Source organism: Vicugna pacos, chromosome X (assembly GCF_048564905.1).
Source record: "Vicugna pacos chromosome X, VicPac4, whole genome shotgun sequence".
Lineage (NCBI taxonomy): Eukaryota > Metazoa > Chordata > Mammalia > Artiodactyla > Camelidae > Vicugna > Vicugna pacos.
The window spans coordinates 24,324,323-24,345,705 of NC_133023.1; the positions used below are offsets into that span (position 1 = coordinate 24,324,323).

General features: G+C 35.4%; 1 protein-coding gene across 3 annotated transcripts in view; it reads right to left on the minus strand.

Annotated features, from left to right (window-relative positions):
• DMD (dystrophin) overlaps nucleotides 1-21,383 on the minus strand; it is a 1,854,428-nt gene that overhangs the window by 701,054 nt on the left and 1,131,991 nt on the right. For all 3 annotated transcript variants that reach the window (XM_031673322.2, XM_072956638.1, XM_072956633.1), the window contains one exon: nucleotides 1,979-2,126. In XM_031673322.2, the coding sequence (XP_031529182.2) occupies nucleotides 1,979-2,126 (148 nt within the window). The remainder of the gene's footprint in view (nucleotides 1-1,978; nucleotides 2,127-21,383) is intronic.

Below are 21,383 nucleotides of genomic sequence, written 5' to 3' on the forward strand. Positions count from 1 at the left end.
TCTAAGAGAGGATCAGAGTATCTTATCCCTCAGAGACTTTTTTTTCAAGAGAAAAATGTTATATAGCACGATGAGCTCTAACATAATATCCCAAACAGTGTCAAGAGTCTAAAAACACACCTCTATCCAAAATAGAACAATCTGGATGAATTTAATCATCCTCTCAGGTATTAAGCCTTCATGCTATAACATACCAGTGAGTATGAAAGCACATCATATTAAGAGATAACTAGCATTTTTATATAAAAATTCTGTAAGTTAGATCCTATCGTCTTCATCTTACATAGAAGGAAACTGAGACAGAGAGGTCAAATACCAACAGAGAGGTTAAGTACCAGGTTCAAGGATACAAAAGTAGCAAGCAGCAGAGCTGTGATTCAAACTTGGGCGGTTGCATTTAAGAACCCTTAATTTTGATGATTCCACATCCCTGAAATTCTCTTATTCATTTAATATCTCATTAAAAATGCCCTTTCCCATGACCTACCAAACCACCATAGTTTTATTAACTGTCTTTAATTTATTTGTGTCATCTGTAGCTGCAGTATTCAATACAATACCACTATCCACATGAGGCTATTTAAATTTAAATTAATTAACACTCAATAAAATTAAAAACTCAGTTCCTAGGTCATATTAGTTACCTTTCAAGTATTCAAAAGGCACATACAGCTAGTAGCTACTGAAACTGATTCTGTGGGACATTTTCATCATCACAGAAAGTTCTATTGGACAGTGCTGATCTAGACTGTCTAAGAAAAAAGGAAATCAATGCATATTTATTAATAAGTGAATGTCACTAAACATGTCTCTTAAATGAGTTTTCGGTTATATTGCTAAAAATAACACTCAGTACATTTAGAAAAGATGAACTTTCAAGAACTGACTGAGTTTATTTTTCCATGACATAAACATCTTCAAATGAACTGTGGATCAAAAACTTCTTTTGACTCTCAAATACGCAGTGCATATCTGACATATATTAGGTGCTCAGTATTTGTTTACTGAATTAAGCAATGTTTTTATCCTAATTCTTTATCCTCTACTCAGGTACAAATTTCTTATTTCACAGAAATAAACAGTTGACCCTAGAGTCTTATTTGCATGTGAAAACCAACTGAATCATTGATAAAGAAACAACTCCATTTCCCTTTGATTGTGTGACCCTGTAAAATGAGGATAATAACAACCATTTTGAAAGTTTGAGATTAAATAAAACAGCAGATGTAAATATATCTAATACTTAGTATTTAATAGAGGATGATTTAATATTAATTTCTCTTTTCCTTTCACCTTCTCTTCAAGAGTTAAAGTAAAACAGATCCAAAAGAGTTTCTTTCTTCAAACTAAAACCATGAAAGTTAATCCAACTGTACAATCAAAGTGTCTCAGTCAGCCAGGTGAGGTAAGCAGTAATAAGTAGACATCACAGTAGGTGGGCATAAAAAGCCACTTGAATAAACTGGAAATCCATTCAACCAGTGTAGAAAGTGAACTGGTACTATGTCCCGGGTCCATACTCCTCTTTCGATCCCCAGACAAAACAAACCAAAACAAAACATTGCTTCAGGCAAATCGAACACCTTTAATCAGAGGTTGTAGTAGTGAGATTGATTCGGCAATTAAGATCCTCCCTAAGAAATGAGATTCATTTCTATAAAGATTCTCCCCAGTTTCTTAAATAATTTGGAGCTGCGGAATTCTCCATTAAGTCTAAAATAAATTTCAAATTAGTTTTAAAGGTACCACCATGCGTTTTACAGGCACACACACACTTAAAAAAAAAAAATATATATATATATATACAAACACAGTCATTAAGAAACACTAAGTTAAGACCAAAGAAAGTTGTGAGAAAGCTAGTGCAGAACTATCAATAACCTAATGGGCAGGAAATCAATGATTAAATACATTAAAAAAAAGATTCATATACTTTGTATGCAAGTAGGCCCTGGGGGATTTTAGAAAATAAAATTACCTTGATTTCTTCAAGTTTTCCTTTCAGCTGCTGCTTATTTCCAGGTTCAAGTGGACTACTAGTAATGTTATCTGCTTCTTCCAACCACAAAATAAATTCATTTAAATCTCTTTGAAATTCTGACAAGATACTCTTTTGTTCTTCTAGCCTGGAGAAAGAAGAATAAAATTGTTATAAACAACATACTTCTCAAGCCTTATTATTTTTTTTAAAGAAAACTGAAAAAAAAAGGGCACGCATTTTCAATAAAATAAACAGTTTAAAAGATGTTAACAATATACAATTTTTAAAGCAAATGTATTCACAGAGCAATTTCAGTATCTCAAAAATCTCTGAAAGGTAAGAGATTAAAATTGGTTAAGAAAAAAAATTCCAGTAACATTATTATTAAACTAGAGCAGTGTTTCTCAGCTTCCACACTACTGACATTTAGGGTTGGATAATTCTGAGCTGTGAGGGGCTGGCTGTTCTGGGCATTGTAGGAGGTCTAGCCGTATCCCTGGTCTTTCTCTACCAGATGCTGGTAAGCATTCCCAAGTTTTGACAACCAAAAATATCTTGAGGCATTGTGAAATACCACCTTGTGGGCAAAACTGTCCCTGGTTGAGGACAACTTCACTAGATTAAGTATGTAATAGGAAGTTGCATGTTTTAAAATGCTTAAATAAAATAACCTTATGGAAAATTACGGGGTAAAAGTAAAAGCAAGAGCATTAAAATAAAATCACCGAATTATTGCATGTTGAAATCTTTTCCAAATTATGACTCACAATCTTTTTTGAGGAAAGAGGGAAAATGATTTAAAATACTTAACATATGTTGTACTAGTGTAAGATTTAATTATAAAAACACACATATTGTATGTTACTCAATTAGCCATAAATTTATTCTTATATATTGAATTGTAACACAACTGAGCAAAATGGGCTGCACTTAAAATAATTCACAAGTTTTTGGTTTTGCTTTGTTTTGGGAGCTATATATCTCTTGTATGTAAGTTTTAATTGAAGTATAATATACATATAGGAAAGTGTACATATAACCATATAACTCAATATAGTTTTAAAAAGTGGATACACACAAAAAAAGAAAAAGAATAGAATGTTGGCAGAAACTCAGAGGCCCCTATTGACCCTTGCGGTCACTACCTTCACGTGTCATCAGTATCCTATTAATTTTGATTATTTTTGTCTGCATTGAACATAACGTATATGGAATCATGTACACTGTCTTTCATACAACATGTTTACAATCATCATCTATGTTGTGTGTAGTTTATCTTCCTCAGTGTATAGTATCAAATTGTCTAAGTATGTAAATACATTTTTGTTGGTGGATATTTGAGTTACTTCCATTTGGGGGCTGTTCGGCTTAAATTTTTGTTTTGTTTTGCTTCAAGTCAAATGTTTATTGAGGGCTTACTAACTTTCAGGAGTTCTACTGGGCATTACAATCAAAGATAGACATGTCATGTACCTTGCCTTGAAGATTTCACAGTCCCTAAGAGGAAACAAGCATGTATATGGAGGACTATGATGGAATATTGTAAAGAATATATAATTTCTGGGGCAGGACACAGGAGATGTTCCAGTGAACACAATAGTTTATCTGGGTCTTGAAGCATGGAAAGAGATCTTGTTCACAGCCTCTGCAAAGACAGGGCATTAAGAGAACTATAGTTACACAAATTCCCCAAACCAGATCCAGTTACTGGATTTATGCTGGTCTGCACTCAGTTTTGTTCTTTGATGGGAGCTTGTCCAAAGTCTGTCTGAGGCACATGAGAAGACATACTCTTCTTTGTCTATTCTCAAAATAGTAGATCCTATAAAAGCCCAAGTCATAGTATGGGATACTGTGAAAATTCAAGTCATATTATGTCATCATTCCACTCAAAACTCTTCCATTGGTTCCCAATTCATTGACAGCAGAAGCCAATTTCAGCATTCTATGAGGGCCTAGATCTGGGCTGTACAATATAGTAGGCGCCTTCACATGTAGCTATTGATTACTTAAAATGATGTAAGGTGAATTGAGATGTGCTGTAAGTGTAAAATGCACTGCAGATTTCAAAGATTTAGGTACAAAAAAATCAGCTCTGTACTTTCCACTCAATTTTGCTGTGAATTTAAAACTGGTGTAAAAAAAAACCTGTATTTAAAATATTAGAAAAGAATGTAGAACATCTCATTGGTACTTTTAATATCATGTACAAGTCAGAATAATAATATTTTAATATAGTGAGTTAACAAAATATATTCACTTCACCTGTTTCTACTTTTTTTAAGAAAATGCATCAAGTAGAAAAATTTAAATTACATATGTGGCTCACTTTATATTTCTATTGAAGAACAATGATCTATAAATTCTGCTGATTCTCTCTCTCCTTCTCTCTCTGACCTCATTTCCATCCACTCTCCCTTTCTCTTACCTTTCTTGAGACCCACTGGCTTCCTTACTGAGCTCCCCAAACACACCAGATGAGCCCCCACTTCTAAGCTTTTGTACTTGCTGTTTCTTTTTTTTCTGCCCAGAATTGCCTTCCCTCACATATCAGTCACTGCTGGTTCCCTCACCTCCTGTAGGTCTTTCCTAAAGACTTTAAATTACACCTCTCCCCTCAAAATTCTGTTACTTCTTCCTGGTTTATCATTCCTTTTAGTTCTTAAAACTAACATACAGTATAATTTGGTTATTTTGTATACTGCCTATATCACACTCAGGAAATTAAGCTTCCTGAGGCAAGGGCTGTGTCTGATTTATTTATTACAGATATCCTTGCTTCTGGAACCATGCCTGGCACAGAACAGATGTTAAATAAATAACTGTTGTGTAAATGAATGAATTCTGCCATCATTCTTTTCAATCTTACATGCGTTTCTGTTTTTAAAAAATCTTTCCCATTCTTTGCAAAACTAATTCTAAACCATGATCTAATTTACTCACCAACGTGTACCACAGTATTCCACCAAATGAAAGACACCTTCAGTTGCAGATTATCTAATACCACTGTAAGTGCTATCAGCATGTGGGTTGGGATAGGGAATACTGCTGATTAAACGATGACACATTACTTAGTGGCTTTATTTATTTAAAAAGTAGAATATCAGTGAAAAAAATTGGTGAGGTATTCTTAAAATGTCTTCACATTTAGAGTCAGAGTCTTCTACATCACTTTTCCCTTTAGAGTGATGTCTGTCTTTTTCCATACAGTGTCATCCTGTGTAATATCAAGAGTGCTGACAATGTAGCACTTCGTAACAGGGCTACACTACTGTTTCTTAGATTTTCTTTTAAACCACATGTGGCCTGGCCAGCAGGAACTGTAAAACCCAGCCTGATTTCAGTGATGTGAATGTGATAAATTGTGCAGCTCAGAATACAGTTTGGCTTGTTTGCATTGCCCTCATCACGGATATAACAACTCAGGTTCTTTTGGCTGCTACCAAGTTGCTGGTTGTTTCAGGATATTTAAAAAAAAATCATAACATAATGACAGTTTACTGTTACCTTTAGTTTGTAATTATGAACAGATATTATTATTGGCATTATCTGCCTGGTGTTTGAGCTCATTTTCTGTTAACAGAGTTAGTAAAGACTTGGCATTAATTTCCATGGGAACTAGTGTTTGATTATATGAGTTCTTGCCAATGACAAATATTTTGGCTCTCTTGTACACGTAAAGTAAGGATGCCTACATTAATGCCTGATATTGACATTGCTGGTTACTGAAGTATTTGAGATTTAGGGAGGAAGGGTCAAGAGATGAAGCTGCTGAGGTGGCTGTGGGCAGGGTAATGAAGCAGCTAGAATATTTTATTTGAATCCCTAGGAGATGAACTACTCAAAGGTTTTGACTAGAGAAGGATTTACTTCATTCATTCACTCCAGATACTGTGTGGAGAATGGATGTGGGCGAGGGTGGTAAAACAAGAGACTGAGGAATCAAGTATGAGACAATCACAACAGGCAGGTGATAAAGTAATAAAGGTCCAAATCATGAAGATGTAGCAAGACGAAAGCAGATGACAGGATAAGTTTAAAATGTAGAAGGAGATTCAACAGGACTTGTTGGTAAAGGGAGGGAGACAAGCATTAGCAGCAAATAATTATAAAACACCTACTACAGGGCAGCCACTACATCAAGCACCAAGTCCTAACATCACTACTATGTGGTGGGTACTAGTCTCCCCTCATCTACAGTATTTTGCCCAAGACCAAACAGCTAGTAAGGGGTCAATCCAGCATTCAGTCCTGGGTCATCTACATGCAGAGACTGTGCCCTTCACTTGTTCAACCTCTTACATATGGTCTAGGAGTGATTCTACCTTATCCGGCTGAATAGATGTTATTTACTCCAGCTGAGAGTACATTTAATTGTCTCAGATATTTAGGGGAAACTACTAGTTTAAAAAAATAGATCTGGAACTCAAGGGAGAGAGGAAAACTGAGATTACGGACTCCAGAGTCACCAGCAATAAGTCAGTGGATAAAATATAGCCTTTGAACTAATAATGTACACTTCATATCTGGCATCCTCTGAATTTTCAGGTTAATGATAGACAATTTTCCCTCCTGCTTACTTAATTTGAAAAAATAAAAGAAGGAAAGGTCCATTTCACAGCCATTTATTGGTTTCCTATGAATGGGTAACCTGTGGCTCCTGCTCCTCCCTCAACCTCCCTACTTTGACACAGAAAGTCAAAGGAATGCCTAGTGTGTTCTTATGGCCCCTCCAAAAGCTACACAGATATGTGAAGGAGTTTTTCAGCCCACCAAATACTCAGCTGAAGGAGAACATGGTTCGCCCTTCTTCCAGTCCTCAGTAAAACTTTGCAAAAATCTGGTTACATTTGTAAAATCTAGACAGATGGTAAGGATTTTCTCAACCTTCATTCAGAAACTGCCGACTTTAGGGGATAAAAAACTCAAAACCTAACAAAAATTTGGAGTAGAAAAGAGCAATATGCAAAAAAAAATTAAAGAAAGAGACCCAAACCTAGAATAAAATTCTAAAAGCAAATACCTCTACCTCCACTTCAGACATATTTCAAATTAATTACTTGCATATTTTTTCCGTCAAGACTATCCAGCCAAGAGAAAAAGTGGAAATAAACTTTTTCACTGTAATTGAGATTTATATATTTAATTGGGATCAAACTCAATATAAGCATTTTGTACCTATTTTTTCATTTAATACATTACTGTATTTCCTTAGGTCATTAATTATTATTTGAAAAACTGATTTTTAAGATCTGAGTAATAAGCCATAGATGAGTACACCATATTTTACCATTTTTCTGTCATTAGACATTTAGTTTGGTTCCAATTTTTCATTGTAATAAATAACCCTATAACAAATACTTTTGTTTATGCATTTTGGCTCATGTATCTGCTAATTTTCTTGAATAAGGAAGAAGAGTTAACAATAATAATACTAAGAATTCAGATGCACACTGCTAAATTACTTTGCAATGCTGGTAGTAAGGATATGCAAACACTTCCATCAACAGTTATAAAATACACATTTTTAAAACAAGTTATAAAATACGAAAGTCTCAACATACTTTTTTACCGTTATTGAGCATTACAATCTATATACTTGATAGGAGAAAAATAGTTTGTCATGGTATACTTTTTAAATTTTTTACTAATAGAAAAGTTAAACAATTTGTATACATGTGTATATTTGTCATTTCTGTTTCTACTGTCAAACTATGTGTGTTGCTCATTTTCCCTCCGGGTTTTCTTATTTGTTTCTAAGGGCTCGTTTCACATTATCTTAAAAATGTATTTACTGAGAATATTTTTCCAGCTCTCCTTTGATCTTTTTAAAAATATTTTTGTTTCTAAATAAAATTTTATCAATTCCTTTGTTATTTCTTGCATTGATTCTACTCTGAAAACTGTGACCATCCTACAGTTGTTTAGATATTTGCCTTTAATTTACTCTGGATCTTTATACGTTCATTAAAAAAAAAACCTAAATGCTTAATGTATCTCAAATTTATATAGTTAAGTATAAACCTTGAGGGGTTTTTCAGAAATTGATATTTTTTCCCAACACAATCTGTTCTCTATTAACTTGTGGTGATTTCTTCATTATATTTTGTGTTTTATATGTAATACGATTCTGTTCGCAGATCTATCATAGATTTTTGTGACAGCAGTGCACTACTTCAATCATTGCAGCTTTAAAGGATGTTTAATTCCTGGCAGGTTAAGATTCTCTCCTACCTTAGCTATTCTAATTTATGTATTTGGTCAAATTACAAAATAAATTTCACTGGGGACTTTGATACGGATTCCATTAAATCAATAAGTTAATTTGTGAAGAACTACTGTCTTTCCAGTATAAATCTGCTAAATTTTCTATGTTTACAGTGTATTTGGATACAGAGTATCTGGGACTCATCTGTGCACTATAAATAATTAAGTACGTTTTCTAATTAACCTTCAGCATCAGTTTGAAAGACAGTGACTTGCATATGATTTTATGGATATTAACTGTATACTAATTTGGAAAAGTCTTAAGAACTCCCAGAAAGAATAACTCATCACTTAAAAATTAAAAGCTTTGGCTATGCTATTTGCTATAATCTTTTTTTTTTTTACATGTTTTTAGAAAACTTTTTCTTGATGATTTAATTTTTTAAAGAGTACAGCATTTTTTAAAATATGAAAACATTTGGTAGTCATTTCTTGTCTAGGTTTTTTTTTTATACTTTGAAATATAAAAAAAAGATGGTGCCAAAATCCCACGGGGACCTTGTTATAATATGCTTTTCCAAGTGCATGTGTTTTCTGAAATTTCAAAAGCATCAATTTGAAGTTTTAAAAGCTGCAATTTGAATTTATGTATTCAGATGATTGCAGAAAAGCGAAGGAACGCAGTTAGCATTTCCAGGCTTGTCTCTTGACAGAACAGTTTAAACGGCTTTATATTGGCATTCATCACATGAAGTGTTATTTCTTTGTTTACCTACTCGCTTAATGCTTATGGTAGGATTTATTCAGGCATGTGGTGGTAATAATAATGAATGGGATATTTAACATTACCCATCTGCAATTAAGTGCTAAATATTTTACTTTTAAAGACATTTCAATACATTTAGCTTTTTTTTTTTTTGGAAAAGAATGGCTTCTGTTTGAAATATTGGCTCTTTAGCCATTTACATTATAAATGCTCTTAATGCAATTGAAGGAAGCACATATTATGATGGGGAGAGATTTGCATAATCAGAAAGGAAGAGTTACCCATGTGTTGCTAAATTCAATGAATTTAACATTAACTCTTAATGAACATTTTCTGTGGGGCTGCTCTTACGGTAAGAGGAAAGGACTGCCAACTCACATGCCAGGATTTTAGAGGCGGAGCTTCTACCAAGTGTTTCAGGCCAAGTGCTAGATATTTTCACATGTCAATTTCTTTTAACACTCAATACATCACTTGTATTATCTTCTGAATAGTCCCAATTAAGAAATTGAAGCCCCAGGGATTTATATTCCCTATACATCCAAGGTGACTATCCCATTTTCCAAATAGGAAGTTCCTTTCTAAGTTTATGATACACTGTAACAGAAACTTTGGAAAACGTAGATAGAATATCATAAGTCTACATAAAATGCTTAAGTCATTAATTCGATTGTGCATCCTAATTTAAAATCATATAACATATTACATTAGAAAGATAATTAACTTAAAATTATCTAATAAGGTTATTATATTAGAAAGGTCACACTTCCCCATTCATAGTTTATACGATTGTATAACATTCTCCACGTGTATCTGCAACACTGGAGCTGCCATCCTGATTGATGCACGCAGGTTTTCAGTTACCTACTTCAGTGTTCTAGATGGTGTCAACTTCACTTCCACTCATGTGACCTGAGGTATAGTACTGCTGAAGCCACGTGTAATGTTCTACTGGAAACTATTCCAAGCAACAAACACAGATTTACGTAACAGAGTTTCATATTATGTAAAGACAGTATTTATTTTTTCTGTGCCATATGTCCATGAGCTAAATGATGCAACCACTTACTGAGCTACATTTAAAATAATCTTTCCAGAGTTTGTTTATAATGGCATTTAACTCCTGAAATGATGATGTCATACCACCCTAGTTAATTACTACTTCTATTACACTTGTTTTCTTCCTGTTGTTTTTTTCTCTATCAAATGACTTCTACAAGCAACCAAAATAAGCACCAATTGAGATTAAGCCAATATGTCTTTCTCAGACAGTACTTTGTTGTTTTGAGCAAAATAAAACAAGTATCTTGTAATTTGAGAAACTTAAAGATTCAAATAGAAGGTAACGCATAAGGAAAAATAAAATCATGCTTAGGCACACAACTTCTCTAAGTCATACCTTCTCTAGCACATTGTCAGAATCAGAACCCAGGTATCAATTCTATTTTTAAACCAACATGTGTCCCATATCTGGTTAGTGCAAGAATCACACAATCGGACATTCATTCATTTTTGTCTACAGTTTGTGCCTTATAAAAATTAAGTGCAACTGAGAGACATAACATATCAAGGTTCCTCAGTCATTTATTTCTCAGTATTAAGGAAAACAGTAGCAACTTGTGGGTAGATGTGGAGAATGAGAAGGGAAATCATGAAGCTTAGGAGTGAGAGTTCCTGAAAGGAAAAGAAGTCGATATCTAAGCCTTGCAAGTTATTAGTTAAGAGTGTGAACTTGGGCAAGGTATTTAACCTTATACGGACCTAAGTTTCTTCATCTTAAAATGGGGAAAATAAATACTTCATAACATTGTATGGACTAGATTTGCTCTCAGAAATCCCAGTTTTAGGCTATTGCTTCACTAGTGGTATTCAACAAATGGTAGAGAAAATAAAAAGTTTTTATTTTTTAAAGGAAGACTTCGGATACTGAACTGCTATTTCTATCTCACAATTTTGCATAAGCCAACATAATTATATACATAGACATATTTACAGTGTATGAGTACACAAGGGGAGTATTTGAAACTGAGCATTTTATGAGCCAGTTGACAGCTCTATTTCTTTCTTCTGACAAACTTCCTTGACAAATTTTGTTGAGGAAACACAATTAGAGTCAAAATGCCACTCTATAAGTAAATGTGCCACCAGATGGGACTGCTTCTAGGTGAAGTAGATGTATGATTACAATGCAGCCAACACTTATTGAAGGTCTACTAGTGTCCAATGATATGGTGGTGAATGTAGGCAATAATCCTTGCCCTTGTGGAGCTTACATTTCAGACAAGAAACAAGGTAAAGAAGTGAAATACTGATTGTGCCGTAGGGGTAAGAGCTACAGAGTGAAAAACTGAAGCAGGAAGAGGGAATATTGAGTGGAGCTGGAAGGTGACTGCCATTTTATAAAGGGCGATCAGAGAAGGCTTCCTTGAGAAGGGGTATTTGAGTAAAACCATCGTGGTAGAGACTAGCTAGCTGCTCTTCAGAAAACTTGCCTCTCCTCTTTTAACCATAAAGCTAGCTGTCATTTCCCACCCTCTCTTGTCAGTAGGTGTGGCTACATAAGTCAACTGTAGCCAATGAAATGCGAGCACTGATTCCAAGCTTGGCTCATCACCTCACCCCCACACAGCTGATATTCCTTGGTCTCCTTCTTTCTAATGTAGAAGAGCATAGTGATTTTGAAAGCCACATGTTAAAAATGTCAGAACCACAAAAATCAATGTAGCCTGGGTCCCCAATACACAGTTTGGAGGGGAGCTACTTGCTGATCACAGGCAACTTTTTGAATTTTGCATGAGTGAGAAGTTTCTATTGTGTTAAGACACTGAAATGTGGGGCTTCTTTTTTTTTTTAACAATGGTTTGAATTAAGTTAGGTAATAAAGGAGGTGAGGGAGCAATCCATGTAAATATTGGGGGGAGGAATACTCTAAACAAAGGAAACAAGTACAAAGATCTTGAGGCAGGAGTGTGGTTAGAATGTTCCAGAAACAACAAAGAAATGGAAAAAATGTTCAGAATGGAATGAAAGAAGGAGAGAGTAGTAGGGGGAAAAAAAAAAAGGTTAACAAGCCAAATCTTAAGAGGTTCTATGCAGAATCCTGAAGCTTTCATAACTCATATTCTCTCTCAAACTCAGTTTTTAAGATTTAAAAAATTCTAGAATAATCTTTTTGGGGAATCTCAGATTGAACTCTTCTCCAACCCTACTTAGTAGGCTCAATTAGCTAACTGAATCCCAGAACTCCCTCCATACTTTTGTTGTGTGCTGTCTACACAGATGCTGAAATAGATTTCTGAAAACATTATGCATGCTTTGGATCATCATCTGTCAGAGGCCGAGTGCCATACTTTATCAGTAAAGCCTGTAACAAAGCCACTACCACCTGGTGGAAGATGTAATGAAGAGTGAATGACCTCAGTTTTTCTATTTTCAATCATGGCTAGATTTTTCCCTTCCCAGAGGTTCAAAACACCATCACCTTCACTCCCTAGCTAGGTCTTCTGTCAGCTTCCATGGATGGCTGTGCTAGCTCCCAGATTCTCAAAGAATCAGGCATCCTTGATTCTTCTGTCTCCCTCACACTCAGGGTGTATCAGTGAACATGTCCTCCTAATTCCACTTGAGATCTCTCTCTTGAATTTGCCCACTTCTATCCATCCTCCCTGCCGCTGCTCTCACACTCTCTGACTGGATTGCTGAAGCAGTTTCCTAATTGGTTTTTGCCTCACACCTTGATGTCTTCTTATTGATTCTCAACACTTCAGAATGAATAATCTTTCTAAAATATGTCTCTGATCATGCCCTTAACACCTTCAAACACTCCCTGGTGCCAACGGGATAAAATCCAACTTCTTTAATATGGATCAAAAACCTCTTTAGGATCTCATCTCTACTTACTTCTCTTTCTTCCTCTTTCTTTGCATTCCATGGTCCAATGAACAAGCCACCCTTCCTCGCAATCCAGGACCATATCCATGTTAGGACTTAGCACACTCTTTCTGTCTGTCTGGGATATCCTTCCCCATATCTTGATCTAGGTAGCTTCTAGTTACTTTTCCAGTCTCAGTTTAGCTATCACCTCCTCTACAAACCTTTCCTCAAATAATTAGCAATCTCTTCCTAATCAAGTCTAAGTTACGGGTCCTGTTATATAGTCCGATAGCACCTCATAATTTTTCTATCATAGGGTTTATTGTAATTTCCTGTGTCTGTGCATATTATGCAAGTACCATAAGGACAGGCATTCTGCCTACTGTGATCATGCTCTATTCTCAGTACCTACTGTATAGTGTTTGTTCAATTCTTAAATTCATGACCTCAGAATGATACCATCTCAGTGTTGCATCTGAGAGTGATACCATAATTCATATTATTCTTGGGAGATTTTCCATGAAAAACAGAATGTGTTATGGGGCGAAAGTTCTATGTTAAATTAACTAAATCAAGCTGGGGAAAGCTACAATACTAGAGACTTTCAAACTATGGACCATGAGCCAAATCTTGGCCGTCACCGGTTTTTGAAAATAAAGTTTTATTGGCACACAGCCACGTCCATTCATTTACACATTGTCTATGACTGCATTCATACTATGCCAGCAGAATTAAGTAGTTGCAATAGAGACTGAATGGTTCACCAAGCCAAAAGCACTTATTTGGCATTTCACTAAAGTTTGCCGACATCTGCTGTATATTAAATCCCTTTATTAGACACATACCAGGGAATTAAAGGTATGAGAATTCTCACATAAGACTAATCTGTACCAACCTTTTAACTTAGTTGTATGTGTGACCATGAAAATGTGTATGACCATTAAAACCCCTTTACACTTTGAAACAATTATGAACACTTCACATAGTTTTTATTTCACAGGATACAACATGAGAATAGCTAATAGGAAAGCTAGACATTGCTCCTAATTATAAATATTTATTCTGTTTAAAATTTAAAGTTACTCAGTATGAGAAGCTATGTTTATTTCACTTAGAATCAAACATGGAAAATACTTAGTAAAAAAAAAAAGACTCAGGCCTTTGCCTCCTCCTCTTCTTTGCTTTTATGTTTTTCAAGTTTCTTTCCTTATTTTTCTCTTTCTTCCTGACCTAACTTTATCACTTCTTTTATAATTTCACATTCTTTTGTTACTCAGTCTTTTTCTGTGGGTTTTATGGTGACTTTTATTACTGTGACTATATTTTAAATTCCACCGGGTACTCGTAATTTCTACCCCCAGCAAAATGTCATCTATTGTCCAGCAGCACTATGTACACTTACAGTGGAATATAAATACATTATACAGACAAGGAAAACCAAAGTTCCTTTGAGAGACAGAAAGGACGTATTTTGCTCACCACTTTCATCCTCGACAAGAAAGGGCAAAGGGTATTTCCATTTGATTTATTTAAAATCTGCACACAACTCCAGGTAAGTTTTTCAGAAATGCAGATCATCATCATACTTTAAAAAATATAGCCATAGGAGGTACAAGAATAGTTATACTCCTTCAAACAGCAGTTCTTGGAATGTTGTCTTAGCACCCCTGGGGATCCTTGAGATACTTTCAGGGGGTCTGTGAGGTCAAAACTATTTTCATATTGATACTGAGATTTTTGCCATTTTCTCTCTCATCCTTTTATGAGTTTTCTAGAGGCTATGTCATAGGTGACATGGTAACAAATTGAATGCCGAAGCACATATAAAAATCAGCTCTCTTCTCTTAAATATTAAAGAGATTTTTAAGAATGTAAACAAATGTCATTCTCACAATATTTTTTGTTGTGGAAAATTGTGATTTTTCATAAAACATTTATTATTTACATTAACATAGAGTGGGATTATTACCATTGTAATTGAGTTAATAAATACTTTAGACATTTCTCAGTTTTAATGTCAAATCTGGTAACCCACATAAAGAAAAGTTTGGAGAGGGGTCTTGAATAATTTCAAAGACTATCAAAGGGTCCCAAGACCAAAAAGTTTGACAACTAATGCTATAGAAGAATTGCATAACCAAAGCTTAAGGACCACATAGAATAAGTGATGAGACTATTTTCTGGAGAAAAGATTTATCTCCTGTCACTGAGGATAAATAATGACAGCTTATCATGCATATCAAGAAATCATCATCATAAAAAAAGATCCCACACAGGTAAATAACACAATATGAAATAAAAAATTAAAACAATCTATTAGGTATAAAGAACTTTACCAACAAACATTGTGGTCAGAGTCTACAAATTTGCCAATGAATTTATAAGAGACAGAGTAAGGTGAAGAATGTAGGCCAAGCACCATGAGGGCCAACTGAGAATTAATGAACTCCCTAAATATCTACTGACTCCGTGCGACATGCTAGGCTTAGTGGGGCACCTTCAAAAGATATGTATGTATATATACTGCTCACGTTGAGATAATAATATACTCAGACGATTTGGCCTGTCATTAATTTAACGTCTTTTTATCAAGAAATCTTTGAGTGTCTACAATGCAGTGAACAATATTTGTTCTACATCATGAAGTGGTTACAAAATACTGAAAGGCAGACATGTACATACATGTGTTTTTGTTTTTGTTTTTGTTTTTACTGTGATAAGCACTGATATGTATCAATGACTAGGTCAAAAATTTATTTACGCGTCTACTGAGTGCTGGCAATGTACTAGGTGGCGGATATTCAGTGGTCAACAACACAGACCCATTCCTTACCCATATGGAACTTATAGCATGATGGGCAATACAGACGTTAAACCAATAATCATACTAAAGTATATTAATGCGAAGCATGACATGTTTGAAGAAAAATTAAAATTATGAGAGTATTCTTTTCTTTATGAATTTTCAACTAAGAACTTTCATTGATATGCTGCACCTAAAGGCAAAGGTGCATTAAATTCTCCTTCCCGCAAGGAAATAGTGTCAGTGGTCAAAGTTATTCCACCTTTGGGTAACATGTCTTATTTTTGACTAACATGTATTTCCTCGGTTTGTATGCATTTTTAAAGTATTTTATAAACATTATTGACTTTATTATATGTGATGAGTACAAAAGCAGAGAGAAATTGGTCAGAGTACTGGGAAAACAGAAAAGAAACAGTTATCACAATCAGCATCATCCCCCTTCTCCTCTTGTTCCCTTTATTTTGCAGATCAACTTTGCCTCCTTAGTTATGTATTTGCCCTTTCCTCAGTCTTCTCTAGTCTTCTTTATTATGCAAATTCCACATCATTTGATACTACCAGATATTATCATCCTTAGATATTGGAGGAAGCAGAAATATGAGGAGAGACAGGCTTGAGTCTTTCTGAAGTGGCTGACAGAGAGGTAGTAAAGGTAGTGGGGAACATTTGTGGTTAATTTGTCTTGTCCCTGTCATCCTTATTAGCTGTTTTGTTCACATAGGCAAACATGATCATAGTAGAAAAGGCACAGACTTGGGGTCAGCATCAATGACTTTTAGTTCTTGAGCCTTCTATAACTTTGATTATTAGCCTTATCTCTTTGAACTGTAATTACAATTTATAGAATGGATATAGGAATACTGCCATCCTCTGCTTACCATCTCAGAATCAGGAGAGAGGGTGGGCATGAAAGATCTTTACAACTGAGTTGCTGGGAAAATTACAGAGGGAAACATTTGTAAAACTCTTGATAAAAATCATTCATAGGGAAAGCACACAAAACTAAGAGTCATTAATATTAACTCCTGTAACTTCCCAGTTTCTAGCTTAGGCAAGTGAATAGATATTGATGCCACTCACAGTACATTCTGTTGAGGAACAGAACATATTTAGTGTTGTATATTGATTTTGAGGCCTCAGGAGGACTGATATATATCCAATGGCTTTATCTACACGAGTTCATTGATAGCCTCAGCAAAGATGGTATCAGAGCAGTGGTGCGGACCAAGAGTGAGAAAAGAAAAGAGGTCAGATAAAAGAGAACATGTGGGTTTAAGTATTAGTGACTAGGAAGAGGAGGATTCAACTGGAAATAATAACTAGGAAGAAGTAAGAGCCCTTTCTCAATTTGGGCTGCCCAGAATCTAAATACTCTGCATATGTGGGGGTATTTCCTAATATCAGAGAGGAATCTGAAGGAAGAAGTTCAGTTTTTGAACCTGGAATGAGTGACAGAAAATTGCCATGAATCACCTAGCACGCTTTCCTGTAGCGGTGGCATTCTCCCCCAAAGCCTGTAGTAGTGGAGTGGTCTGTGGCAGCATGCAGACACAGGGTGTGATTTGGCTGATAATTCCTAGAGCTGGGCCTCCCCTAGGTTTCTCTCCATTTTTGAGCTGACATTTTTTAGCCTTCTGTTTGGGAATGGGAGCAGGTCTTTATCCTTCTCATAAAGTCAATTTCTGCTTACATTAAGCAGAACTGAATTCTTATTCATGGCTAAGAACCCTGACAAGTACAGTGGAGCACATTATGAAAGGAGTGTTTGTAATTTATTTTTTAATCTGGGAGCTAAAAACATTTACTTGGTCAGGGCTAGGAAGCCAGGAGAGAAAGAGTGAGGATACACTTATGCTTGTGTGCATTTGACGGAAAGAGTATAATTAATTGGGGCAAGGTTCCTGTGAAATAAGAGATAAGGCCTTTGCTGAAAATGAGAAGGAGGGAGTTATACATTCGCCATTATAATAACGAGAGAAAAATAATTAGATTAGCAGCTCACAGATGTATGGTATTTTCCATTCTAGAAAAGGGTTTTTTTTTTAAAAAAAAAACATATTCATCAGTAGATAAAAAGAGAAAAATATTGTAATTCAAATTAACCTATGTGGAAAAAAGCTGTGATAACTTTAGATATATATTAGCGGCCGAACTACGACAGTTCAGAATTAGTAAAAGAGAAGAGATTTGATAAAGGGAACTTGAGAACAGACTAGCACACGTATGTAAGGCATCCTTTAATTATATTAAACCCAAGAAAGGAATCATTAAGGTGATCAACACATTTTTATCTCTAGACTGGGTTTTCCTTTATACACAAAGATGGTCTACTGACCTGTGGATAATTGTGTTCCTTTTTTAATAGTACAATGGTTTGTAATTCTAACTTAAAAAGCACTTTGGAAATGACTGTTCGTAATGTGAACTATGTCTCACAGGACAGGCTTTGAAGGTAGTCAATTCAAGTTTCCTCAGCAGCAAGGAAAATGAAAAGAATGCAAAATGACTTTTGGCCTGTTGTAAGAAAATGGTAGGGTCCAGGTGTAGCTGCTGCTGAGTTAGATGTACAACACTAGACAGGTTTTAGACAGCAATAACCTTAAAGGGAGAGTCCAGGTACAGGACTCCAAGCGGGGAGTCTTACTGGAGCACACTTTGCTTTGTGCTTATTTCTCGTGTTGCAGGCTCTCTAGCTACCTCTGTATTGACTGTATGCATTTCACTGAACACCATATCCATGCTTTAAATACTCTTATAGACACCTTCTCTTTCACCAGGATTCACCAAACATAATAGGGGACATTTCTGTTTTGCAATTAGTAAGATAAGAACTTTAAGCTTATTTTTCTGTATGTTGTGATCAGTATGTTTTCCTGGTCTACACCTAACATTCTGTTGACCAGTCCTTCTGATTTGTGACAGTTAAGGGTGGTAGTCTGTGACCCACGGAGATCACATTATTACTTCAGTCTGCCACAGGAGCTTCCTGACACCTGAACCCTTTCCCCACAGCAGAGCTCATTGGTTAATATGTACTCTGGGAACTCTGTTTTGTCTACCAGCTAGCGAGTAAATGACGTGAGAAAGCTGACTGGGAGATTGCTACCATGGCTCCACCGAGAAGAGAAACGTTCAATGTCTTCAGCCTGGCACGTCCAACATGTTTTCTGACTACCTTGTTACAGTTGTTTCACATGCTCCTCAAACCTATCTCATGCCAGGTTGAACTCTGTCTGTCTGATTTGCTTCCTTTATTCCATCTGGGTGTGTTCCCTTGTATTTTTTCAAACAGCTAACAGCACTCCATTCGGCCAGTTTTCCAAGCCAGCAACTTGGGGAAGGGGTCATCCTAAAACCCTCCCTTCATCCTCCTATCCTCTCATCTAATCCATTACCAGGTTATCTCACTTCTACTGTTCATCTTGAATCTGTCCCATCTTTACAAATTTCATTTTGCTCAGACAGCGTCCCTAATCTGAAATACTACAAAACTACTTAACTGAGTCACCCCGCTGCCTGTCTCACTCTCTTCATTTTACCCTGAGCTGGACTATAAGAGGGGCCTATATGGTTCCAAATCTCATCTATTGAAAAACCTTCCAATGCTCTTCTATTCCACCCCAGAAAGAAGTTTTCTGAAGTACAAAATCCTCCATGACCTGGTCCATCCTGACTGCTCTATTTATCACAACACCACCCTTTGTCCTTTAGAAGAGAAATCCTCTTACTAAACTTGATTGGGATGACAGGATAAGTAGTTCTGGAGGAAATACTGTTAAATTGGAAGGATTGTATAAAGTTATTTGTACATATTTAAACATTTCATTTCTACTTAGGACATATAAATGATCATTAGCTCACCACTCATTTGGTATGGGGTACAAGACTTTTCCTGAAGTAACGAACTGACTGAAGTTTACACATTCTTTCCTGTAAAAAACCACTCCTATATTGCATAATCTATGCCTTTTAGTTTTGATTTCTTTACAGGAAGAGTAAGATTTAGAGACATAAAGAACCTAGATGCAAAACCCTTCTGGATTTTTGTGGTTTCTATCCTCTACCCCCAATTTTAAATAGTTGCTTCATCAACATCTAATCGAACAGCATTTTTTTCTAATCATCTTGATCAAGCACTCCAAAACATTCAACTTAGTTTTCACAGAAACCGCAGTTTTCTTTTCTTTGCATCCCTATTTTATTAGTTTATATAATATTTAATTAAATAAGAAAGTTATAATAACAAGAATAACTTGTATAAATGGGTTGGGAAGAAAACATGGATGACTCTTACAAATCATGCTTTCAAATGGTTGGAGGCAAGGTGCGTGGTTCCAGGAAATCTATTTGAAAAACTCTCAAAAACATATTTAAGTTACTAATATCCAGCAATCAGTTTGGAATAGGAATCTGACTGCTGCTTTTACACATAGAATGAAGAGCTTAGAAAAGCTAGATGAGTAAATTAACGGGGGTTTAAAAGAGCTTCTCTGTACTGAACTGCATGTAGTCCTTCAAGGAATCTACCCTTTTTGGTTTCACTGATTTTGCTTATGTCACTTTCCTTCTCTGCTGTGTCCATTCATTATTTATTAGATTGCTGCCATCCTGCAAGGCCCATGCCAGATACCACCCTCCCTACTCTAATCCTACTTCCCCAGCACCGTGAAAGTTGATGGAAGTCCATGCATAGTGTGCATTCACTTGTGTATCTGCAGAGAGTGAATACTGTCTGTACCAGCAAATGCAACAACATGTTTAGATCCAGCTAGTCAGTTTCACTAGAACTTGCCAAGTTTCAAAGAATAAAATGTGACATAAAAAGATTAATTATGAAGCTAATTTTTCATAGTCTTTTGATGAAGAATTATGAATGTCCTTGAAAGCTTTTCAAGACTCATCAGAGAACAGATGGGAAGAGACCAGCTTTTCCATAGACACCTGTGGATAATAATGTCTGTATGATCCTCTCTGATCAATCTAAAAATAATTCTTTGGTGATATGGATTGCATCTAAAATATCTTGTGGCTATAGGTTGGATGAGGATAAAATACTCAATTTCAAGGCTAATTCCTACCTAAATCACGTAGAATTTACTAGTTGCAACACAGTAAGACCGAGACAAACAATTGTACAAAATGTTTGAGTCAAAGAGCTGCTTTTTGGTGTAAATAGCTACAGAAATTGAAGTCATTTTTCTCTTATGAATATTACATTCCAGAGAACACCTTAAGTTAGAGTTATTAATTGAACGCCTTCCATTTTTAAGATTAAAATTGATCAAGTCCAATTTTCAGAACTAAAAACGTTTCCATGGAAATGTAATGTTATAAAAACATTTTTTAAAATGGTTCTGGCTCTGTAAGATCTGTTTTAACAATGTCAAGTGTAAAGATTTAAAAGCCTAATTTGAATGTAAATAAAAATTGTCACAATTTAAAGTGAAAAAATATTTTTTTGGTCATCTACAACTTACTAGATTTTCTGCTAAGTATCGTGGGTTAGAGAGATGAAAATACAATGTTGCTTCCTTGCCTTCATGAAACTTTGCATCTTGCTGGGCAAATAAAATATCTGTAGGTATGATATATAACAGATACGTAAAACATTACATGAACATTATGAAAAAACAAGAACTTATGATAACAAAAAGTACTTCTTCTTGAGAAGGGCAGGTAAGATTCTTTTGAGGAAGTAGCACTTAAGTTTGGTTCTGGAGGATGGGTAGGATTTTGTGCAAAAAACAAGG